The sequence below is a fragment of the Rattus rattus genome, chromosome 2 (genome assembly GCF_011064425.1).
Source record: "Rattus rattus isolate New Zealand chromosome 2, Rrattus_CSIRO_v1, whole genome shotgun sequence".
Lineage (NCBI taxonomy): Eukaryota > Metazoa > Chordata > Mammalia > Rodentia > Muridae > Rattus > Rattus rattus.
In genome coordinates this window covers 151,390,646-151,401,518 of record NC_046155.1, presented here as the reverse complement: position 1 = coordinate 151,401,518, position 10,873 = coordinate 151,390,646, and the positions used below count along the sequence as shown (strand labels likewise).

Genomic DNA, 10,873 nt, shown 5'->3' with positions numbered 1-10,873 from the left:
CAAGTCCAACCATTTAAGCACAATTCTTGAGGCACAGACTGTAGAAGGAAAGAACTCTTGTCCTTTGACCTATACTTGTATACTGTAGCATATACATATACATGGCAAGAGGGAAGGATGGGAGGAAGGAAGGACGATAGGAAGAAATGGTAGTATATTTAAGGTCAAACCACCCAGTTAGCACCATGTCCATTGGATACCACTGAAATCCATGCTTCTGCTTCATGAGCTACAGAAAAAAGAGCCAGAACTTAGCCATACACGGAAATAAATCAAACCAGTGAGATACAAAGGAAACATAATTTAATCCATATTCACTGGATGTTTATTTAATTTCTCCTTTTTCAGATATTTTTGATAGAATTAGCAAATAATTTCTCTTATAAAAACTGTGCTCAATATTGTAATGTTAATAGTCACAAGCTTTGTGAGCAGTCACTTGCCCGAGGGCAGGACTTGTAAGCCTCGCAACGTATAAATATCTCTGGTCCCCTATAGGCTTTGGGAGAGTTCATTTGCTCACCATTTGCTAAGTAGAGAACTGAAATGAGCACCATTAAGCTGAGCCTGTGTCTTCTGATCATGCTGGCTGTTTGTTGCTATGAAGGTGCGTATTATTGATTATTCCAGCCACAGCTCCTGGTAAGTTTGCCTCTTTGAACAGTTGGTAAGTTTCTGTGTAATGAGGAAGAGGTCAGGAAAAGAGCAATGATTTAAAATTTCTCCCAACCCTTTTTATTAGCTATCTTTAAAAAAAAAAAGCTCAGATGTGTTCTACTGATTTCCTTCTATATAAGAAAGTTGTTGGGGCTGAGGCTGTGGAAAGAACCAAAAAGGGCCCTAGGAACAAAGTTTAGGAATTACTTTTCATTAAAGCAATACTGTCTGTTATACTATTTTTCACTTTTTGTATGTGGGAAGATGACTTGAGAAATCTCTGCGATCCTAACAGTCAATGTCCTTGGAATCTGTAAATCATACATCTTCAAGTCTTTCAACAAGACTATGAAGATAAGCAGGTCAGATTAGTCTGGTCGGTGTCCTGGATGATATACACTGTGCGGTTGTTACCAGTATGATGTCTGGTTTTTTACTTAACTAATTTTCACAGATGATTCATCTATATATAAACAGAACATTCTTATGGACTCTATGCCTTCAAAATGAACCAAGTCTCATTGGCAGTTACTCTCTCTTTCCTTTCTGTAACTCCTGTCTGCCTAGGTATTCCTTATCTATAGCCTAATTTTTTTCCCTACAGTCTGACAGAATCTGTTTAAGGCAGAACCTATTCAGGCATAACATTAGGAGGCTAAGCATAACATTGACATGTCCCTGGGAAAACTGGGTCTGATGGCACATCTCTGTGACCCAAGCTAGATGAGATTAAAACAAGAGTAACATGTGTCTGAGGCCAGTCCAGGCCATCTGTGGAGATTTGGTTTTTGTTGTTTATTTGTTTTCAAGAGGTTTTATGAAAATGTGGAACCTAAGATTAGGAAAGTTGGTTTCTTCAGTTCTACTCAAATATTTATCATAGATTTGTACAATCCGTAAGATAGGTATCAGTTTGTCTGCTCACCCTTCCCAGAAGTGACTCTGATCATCATTGTGCAAAAGCAAAGCTTTTCCCAGGTCCCAGATGTGCTCTTGTGTGAATCAAGTGATCGATTCTTGTAATTATAGCTCTTTACTTCGAGCTGTACATGATGCCATGACCTAATTCTGACAATTTCCAAAGGTCGCCTCTCTACACATAAGCAGTGTACTCACTTTTTATTTTTTTCTGCCTCTTGTAAAATTCTAATTCTGTTATTCATGTCAAGTTGGAGGACACAAAAATCCTTTTTTCAATATTTCAAGACTCATAAATATGCTACTGAAGATTCAGTCAAACCTGAAACATTTAATGCTTAAAAAAGGGAATTTCAGGAAGCCATAGATATTTAGGAATTCATAGATATTCACTAAAATTCAGAAACATGCGGAACCAACAATAATCTTTCTTCAGTCTTTTGCTGTGTGATTTTGAGGAATTCATGCAGTTCCAAGAGTGAGCTACAATATTTTATATATTCTGTCCAGTCTGCAGTCTCCAATCGGAAAGTAAAATGCAAAGACAATTATGAAATGAAAGTATCCAGGTGGTGCTGGCACTGGGAGTGAGAGGCGGGTGGATCCTTGTAAAGTTGAGGTTCCAGGCCAGGGTACTCTGCAGAGGGTGTTCCAGGATAGCCAAGGATATACAGAAAAACCCTGTCTTCAAAGCAAAACAAAAGAGTAATTTTGATTAAGTAAACTCTCTTTCTTCTTATACTCTCCAGCTAATGCTAGCCAGATCTGTGAACTTGTTGCTCATGAAACCATAAGCTTCTTAATGAAAAGTGAGAAAGAACTGAAGAAGGAACTTGAGATGTATAATGCACCTCCAGCAGCTGTTGAAGCAAAACTGGAAGTGAAGAGATGTGTAGACCAGATGAGCTATGGAGACAGATTGGTAGTAGCAGAAACAATGGTATGTTCATTTTGCTTTACACTCTAATAAGGCCACAAATGACGTTGACCTGACATTCTGTGGGGAAACACCTGAATGGCAGGAAAGGACAGGGCATCAGTGATAGGTTTTTTCATAGATACGTTGCTGATCTGAGTTCAGTTGTAAACAGTAGTTGGGATAGGTGTCTTCTTCTGGAGTTTCATCCTAGATACAACACTCTCATGGCATCCAAACAAGGATAAATAGGGCCCTACCAAAGGAGGTTTCATGGCTAACTCTACTGTCAGTCTGTTGGGGAGTTTGCTGAAAATAACATCTTTGCAATGAATGGACATTAACTTCATTGAATACCATGGGAAATGTTGGTAAATTAAAAAGCTGGAGACAACCTCCTAAAGAGCAAAGTATTGGATGGATGCATTTCTCTGCCAAATTTGCTGGCCCTGCCAGGAGCCTGTGAGTCTCCTGTTTTCAGTACTTCTTACCCACTTTTGCCCTGAGTCTCCCTGGTTATCATATTAGAAGGAAAGTAGGGGCCACAATTCTGAACCATCAGAGAAAGTTATTCCTAGGGAACAGGGACACACTCTGTCCCCTCCTGATCACAGTGAGATCACAGAAAGCTAGGGACTTGAGCTGTACTACTGAGTCCATTTAGAATGTATTAATCTAAATTTGGATGAATTTGGATAAATTTGGATTTCCACTAATATGCATTATTTGATGTTATTTCCCCTAGCAACCTTTGCATTTTCACTTCTCTCTTTCCAATGTCCCTTTATGGACATTGGAAAGAGAGAGGTGTTTGTTAACTTTTCTTCTCCAGGAACTTCCTGACTCTCCTCACATTTCTTACCTTAATTTCTGCTTATTTCTAGGTATACGTTTTTTTGGAATGTGGTGTGAAACAATGGGTAGAAACATATTATCCTGAGATCGATTTCTTCTACGATATGAACTGATTTTTCCTGTTCAATGTGATGGTTTCAAAGTCTTGCACCAATAAATTATTCTCCTTGCATTTTGCTGTTTGTCTGTTGTTATCCTAAGTCTCAGGTCTTACATTGAACAGACTTTGATAAACAAAACAAACAAATGAATGAATGAATAAATAAATAAATGGCATTTTCAGGATTGGTAATATGTAAGAGTAATCTGTAATGTGTTTGTTCAAACATCATCCTGCATTTCCCTGCAAGTAAGTTCCACGTTTCTGTGGCCACAAATAAAAGTGATTAAAGATGGTGACAAACATTGGCTTCTTCTGTGGCCACTGTACTAATTGCTCCGCCTCAGTGCTACTCCTGTTCAATGTGCCATTCACTGCCCAAGCATGCCAATTCACTATCTTCCCCATTCAACCTATGGTAATTTTTATAAGCTCCATATTCTGAAATAAAACCTCTGGCTATCATAAGCTTCACTGCAGTAGGTCCACCGTTTTCTCAATTTCTGCCATGAAAGTCAGTACATCTTCTCAATAATTAAAACATTAAAGCTTGTATTTTAATCAAATCCACATGTTCATTTAAAATGGCTCTTCTGGGTGTCACTCTTAATATTTCCACATTTTTCTTCCCCAGTAAAGCAAACTTGGTTTCGTCCCACAGGAGAAAATGAAAGAGGGGGATTTAAGAGATGCCTAATGCCTAGGGTTCTAAACGTGGTGCACATCCTCCAGCCTGACCCAGGTCTTTCTCTAAAGGAGTGTATGAAAGTGCTTTAGAAAGTTCAGGCTGTTGACATTCCTGCTCTTTATGGCTGAGCAAGTAAACAAAGAAAGGCAAAAAAAAAAAAAACTCTTCTGTGATTTTAATAAATCACTAACCACACAAACAGTATACACCAGTAAAAATGTTTTTTAAAAAGTTATTTCCCAAATACACTACATATAATGCAAAAAAATGATAGAATGTTAAATGTAGAGCAGTATATCTTAAAACAACTGTGTGTAACACAGAAGTCAAAATTTGAGGGAGAGGGGGTTTCTGCAGAGGAAACCGGGAGAGGGGCTAACATTTGAAATGTAAGTAAGCAAAATATCCAGCATCTGCTGTCACCTGAATTTTTTCATCTTAGCCATTCTGATGGTATGAGGTGGAATCACAGGGTTGTTTTGAGTTGCATTTCCCTGATGACTAAGGATACTGAACATTTCTTTAGGTGTTTCACGGCCATTCAATATTCCTCAGTTGAGAGTTCTTCGTTTAATTAATTTTGTACCCCTTTTTAAATAGGGTTCTTTGATTCTATGGAATTTAACTTCTTGAGTTCTTTGTGCATATTTGATATTAGCCCTTTGTAGGATGTAGGATTGGTAAAGATCTTTCCATTGCTGTTTTTTCTTATTGACAGTGTCCTTTGCCTTACAGAAGCTTTGCAATTCTATGAGGTCCCATTTGTCTATTGTTTATCATAGAGCATAAGCTATTGGTGTTCTGTTCAGAAAATTTTCCCATGAGCCCATATGTTCAAGGTTCTTCCCCACTTTCTCTTGTATTAGTTCCAGTGTATCTGCTTTTATGTGGAGGTCCTTGATCCACTTGGACTTGAACTCTGCACAAGGATATAAAAATGGATTGATTTCCATTCTTCTACATGCTGATCTCCAGTTGAACCAGTACCATTTGTTGAAAATGTTTTTTTTTCTCTCTCCAGTGGATTGTTTTAGCTCCTTTGTCAAAGATCAAGTGACCATAGGTGTGTGGGCTCATTTCTGGGCCTTTAATTCTATTCCATTGATCTACCTGTCTGTCTCTGTACCAATACCATACAATTTCTATCACTACTGCTCTGTAATACAGCTTGAGGTCAGAGATAGTGAGTCCCCAAGAAGTTCTTTTATTGTTGAGGATAGTTTTTGCTAGCCTGGGTTTTTTGTTATTCCAAATGAATTTGCAAATTGATTTTTCTAACTCTATGAAGAATTGAGTTGGAATTTTGATGGGGATTGAACTGAATCTGTAGATTGCTTTCGGCAAGATGGCCACTTTTACAATATTAATCCTGGCAATCCATGAGCATTGGGAGATCCTTCCATCTTCTGAGATCTTTGATTTCTTTCTTCAGAGACTTGAAGTTCTTGTCATAAAGATTTTTCACTTGCTTGGTTAGAGTCACACTGAGGCATTTTATATTATTTGGGACTATTGTGCAGGGTGTCATTTCCCTAATTTCTTTATTAGCCTGCTTATTCTTTGAGTAGAGGAAGGCTACTGATTTGTTTGAGTTAATTTTATATCCAGCCACTTTGACAAAGTTGTGGCTTCATTGTTTGTTGGATTGCAAGCTGCCACAACCACTCTGGAAGTCAGTCCAGCAATTTTTCAGAAAATTAGACATAGTACTACCTGAGGAGTCAGCTATACTACTTCTTGACATATACCCAAAAGATGCTCCAACATACAACAAAGACACATGCTGCACTATGTTCATAGCTGCCTTATTTATAATAGCCAGAAGCCGGAAAGAACCCAGATGCCCTTCAACAGAGGAATGGATACAGAAAATATGGTACATCTACACAATGGAATACTACTCTGCTATCAAAAACAATGACTTTATGAAATTCATAGGCAAATGGATGGAAGTAGAAAATATCATCCTGGGTAAGGTATCCCAATCACAAAAGAACACACATGATATGCCTTCACCAATAAGTAGATATTAGTCCCAAAACTTGGACTATCCAAGATACAATGTATAGACCACATGAAGCTCAAGAAGAAGAAAGACCAAAGTATGGATGCTTAAGTCCTTCTTAGAATAGAGAACAAAATATTCACAGGAGGAAATACAGAGACAAAGTATGGAGGCTGAGGGAAAGGTAATCTAGAGATGGGCCCACCTGGGGATCCATCCCACATACTGTCACCAAATTCAGACAATATTGTAGATGCCAAGAAGTGCATGTTGACAGGAGCCTGATATAGCTCTCTCCTGAGAGGCTCTGGAAGAGCCTGACAAATACAGAGGTGGATGCTCCCAGCCAACCACTGGACTGAGAATGAGGTCCCCAATGGAGGAGATGGTGAAAGGACTGAGGTAGCTGAGGGGGTTTACATCCCTATAGGAAGAACAACAATATCAGCCAACCAGACACTCCAGAGTTCCCAGGGACTAAACCACAAACCAAATAGTACACATGAAGTGACCCTTGGCTCCAGCCACATATGTCACAGAGGATGGCCTTGACATATATGAGAAGAGAGGCTTTTGGTCCTATGAAGGATTGATGTTCCAGCATAGGGGAATGCCAGGGTGTTTAATCTGTAAAATGCTTAGGGAAATGGATACCTAAATTCAGTGGTTGGGACTGATCTTTTTCAGTACTCATCTCTATCCTCTAGGCCTTATATTTTAACTTCAGAGAGTAGGAACAGGTTGATACACATATCTCATCTAAGACTGAACACTAACATTAACTTACTATTTTATTTATTTATTTATTTATTTATTTATTTTAACTTGAGTATTTCTTATTTATATTTCGAGTGTTATTCCCTTTCCCGGTTTATGGGCCAACATCCCCCTAATCCCTCCCCCTCCCCTTCTTTATGGGTGTTCCTCTCTCCATCCTCCCCCCATTGCCACCCTCCCCCCAACAATCACTGGGGGTTCAGTCTTAGCAGAACCCAGGGCTTCCCCTTACACTGATGATCTTACTAGGATATTCAATGCTACCTATGAGATCAGAGTCCAGGGTCAGTCCATGTATAGTCTTTAGGTAGTGGCTTGGTCCCTGGAAGCTCTGGTTGCTTGGCATTGTTGTTCATATGGGGTCTTGAGCCCCTTCAAGCTCTTCCAGTCCTTTCTCTGATTCCTTCAATGGGGGTCCCGTTCTCAGTTCAGTGGTTTGCTGCTGGCATTCGCCTCTGTATTTGCTGTGTTCTGGCTGTGTCTCTTAGGAGAGATCTACATCCGGCTCCTGTCGGCCTGCACTTCTTTGCTTCATCCATCTTATCTAGTTTTCTGGCTGTATATGTATGGGCCACATGTGGGGCAGGCTCTGAATGGGTGTTCCTTCTGTGTCTGTTTTAATCTTTGCCCTCTATTCCCTGCCAAGGGTATTCTTGTTCCCCCTTTTAAGGAAGGAGTGAAGCATTCGCATTTTGGTCATCCTTCTTGAGTTTCAGGTGTTCTATGCATCTAGGGTAATTCGAGCATTTGGACTAATATCCACTTATCAATGAGTGCATACCATGTGTGTTTTTCTGTGATTGGGTTACCTCACTCAGGATGATATTTTCCAGTTCCATCCATTTGCCTACGAATTTCATAAAGTCGTTGTTTTTGATAGCTGAGTAATATTCCATTGTGTAGATGTACCACATTTTCTGTATCCATTCCTCTGTTGAAGGGCATCTGGGTTCTTTCCAGCTTCTGGCTATTATAAATAAGGCTGCGATGAACATAGTGGAGCAAGTGTCTTTTTTTATATGTTGGGGCATCTTTTGGGTATATGCCCAAGAGAGGTATAGCTGGATCCTCAGGCAGTTCAATGTCCAATTTTCTGAGGAACCTCAGACTGATTTCCAGAATGGTTGTACCAGTCTGCAACCCCACCAACAATGGAGGAGTGTTCCTCTTTCTCCACATCCTCGCCAGCATTTGCTGTCACCTGAGTTTTTGATCTTAGCCATTCTCACTGGTGTGAGGTGAAATCTCAGGGTTGTTTTGATTTGCATTTCCCTGATGACTAAAGATGTTGAACATTTCTTTAGGTGTTTCTCAGCCATTCGGCATTCCTCAGCTGTGAATTCTTTGTTTAGCTCTGAACCCCATTTTTAATAGGGTTATTTGTCTCCCCTCTTGGTCTAACTTCTTGAGTTCTTTGTATATTTTGGATATAAGGCCTCTATCTGTTGTAGGATTGGTAAAGATCTTTTCCCAATCTGTTGGTTGCCGTTTTGTCCTAACCACAGTGTCCTTTGACACTTGACACCTTATGAATCTCTGCACTAACCACTGCCTACTTCAAAAAAACTCCATTGACCAAGACCTGGAGCAGTGCACTTTACACACACACACACACACACACACACACACACACACACACACACACACACACATACACACACACACATACACACACACACACACACACATACACACACTTTTCAGAAGGCAGTTTGTTATAAGAGCAATTATCAAAGTAAGAATATTTGGTCCCTGTCAGGTACTATGGTTTCTTTAGCCGTAGCTTTTGACCAGGTTTACTAAAGGAGACATGAATGCCTTCCTATGAAGTATACTCCAAATCCAGCATAAAGTGGTTGATTAACCCAATAACATCCATGTCACTATTATATCTTCAGGCATAGTTTGCCTGGCAAGCTGGCATTGTATTGTACAGGCTGCATTCCTGGGTAAGGCCATGTTTTTCTTTTTCTTTTCTATTTGCTTCATTCATTTAATCCTATTTCTCCTTTACCTTTCCAGTTGCCCTGCCTACTTCCATTCTCTTTCTCACTTATTATGCTCATATTTGTTTTAAGTGATTTTTAACTTCATAACATGCAGTATATTACATAAACATTAGGTTTTTCATACTTTGGTTTATGGTCATTGGTTATTTATTTAATATGCTTCAGCCAACTTGAAATCTATGGTGTGAACACCAGAAGCTCCTTACTATAGCAACTGTTTCAGCCTATCTGCTTAGCTCAGCTTCTCCTGGCTCAACTGTCTCCTAACTGTATCTTCTGCACCAATTCCCTTCTTCTCTCACTTTACTCAATCTGTTCTCTCAGCCTTTGCTGGTTTTTTTTTTATTCTCTCCTGGCTATATCTTCAGATATACCACAGGATCTACAGCACTCATAATTGATAAAACCCCCCAACCCCCAAGACCCATAGCTGCCACTGGGTCCAGTGGACTCGGGGACCCTCCATCCCCCCCGAAAACCCACACGCCAAATACCAATCCCCTACTACTGGTCCTTTTTGCTGGGACAGACTACTAGCTAGTCTGCTCCCTGGAAGAGGGTATATCCTGAGACATATCAGAGGACTCAGTGCACTCAGAACATTTGACATCATATCCTGAAGCATACCAGAAGAACCACTGTATGCAAAACATTTGATACCACAACTGAGGCATTCCAGGAGATCTGCTGCACCCAGGGCATCTGACACTACAACTGGAGATATCCCAGGAGATCCACTGTATCTTGGACACCACAGCTTGGAGGCACGCCAGGAGTTCCTCTGTATACAGGGCAACTGGGCAATTGACACCACAGTCTGAAGACCTCCCAGGGGCTCTGATGCATGCAGGGCAAGTGACCCAAAAGAATGAAAGCCTCCCTAGATTGTAGTTACACACAAGGAAAGAGAAACCACAGTCTATTGACACTCCCCAACCCCCAGAGGACAGCTTCTCATATGACAACAGCTTGACTGCTCCTTTAAAGATCCAACAGTCTGAAGGCCTCCCAAGAGATCTACTGCAGCCAGGGCAACAAATCAGGAGCTTTTCTGCTCTCTGAATACCCTCCAGTTGGAGGACCCCACAGGAGGCCTGTTACAGCCAGGGCCACAGGGCTACCAAGAGACCTGTTGCAACCCAGGGACAAAAGAGGCAGACTACAGACAGAGTCACCCAGACCAGCAAACATTAGGGATAACCAGATGGCAAGAGGCAAGGGTAAGACTATAAGCAACAGAACCCAGTATATGTGGGCATCATCAGAACCCAGTTCTCCCAGCACAGCAAGCCCTGAATACACCAATACCCCTGAAAATCTGGAAACTGACCTAAAATCCTATCTCATGAAGATAACAGAGTCCTTGAAGGAGGATATAAATAACACAATAAAAGAAATACAGGAAAACACAGGTACTCAGGTAGACGCCCTTAAAGAGGAAACAAAAAAATCCCTTAAAGAAATACAGGAAAACACAAGCAAATAGGTGAAGGAATTGCATAAAGTGTTGCAAGACCTAAAAGTGGAAGCAGAAACAATAAAGAAAACCCAAATGGAGGCAAACCAGGAAATGGAAAACCAAGGAAAGAAGTCAGGAATTGTAGATGAAATTATCACCAACAGAATACAAATAATAGGAGAATCTCAGGTGTAGAAGATATGGTAGAAGAGATTGACACAATGGTCAAAGAAAATTCAAAACATAAAAAACTCCTAACCCAAAATGTCCATGAAATTCAGGACACAATGAAAAGATCAAATCTAAGAATAATTGGAATAGGGTTGGGGTTTAGCTCTCAGTGGTAGGCGCTTGCCTAGGAAGCGCAAGGCCTGGTTAGGTCCCCAGCTCGAAAAAAAAAAAAAAAAAAAAAAAAAAAAAAGAATAATTGGAATAGAGGAGAATGAAGATTCCCAGCTCAAAGGACCTGAAAACATCTTTAACAAAATC

At 40.2% G+C, this 10,873-nt stretch overlaps 1 protein-coding gene across 1 annotated transcript; it reads left to right on the top strand.

Moving 5' to 3' along the window:
• Positions 1-510: 510 nt before the first annotated feature.
• LOC116894323 (prostatic steroid-binding protein C1) lies at positions 511-3,517 on the top strand. The gene is made up of 3 exons (XM_032896017.1): positions 511-607; positions 2,325-2,515; positions 3,376-3,517. Exons 1-3 carry the CDS (start codon positions 547-549, stop codon positions 3,457-3,459), a joined length of 336 nt encoding a protein of 111 aa, XP_032751908.1. The 5' UTR covers positions 511-546; the 3' UTR covers positions 3,460-3,517.
• Positions 3,518-10,873: the final 7,356 nt, after the last annotated feature.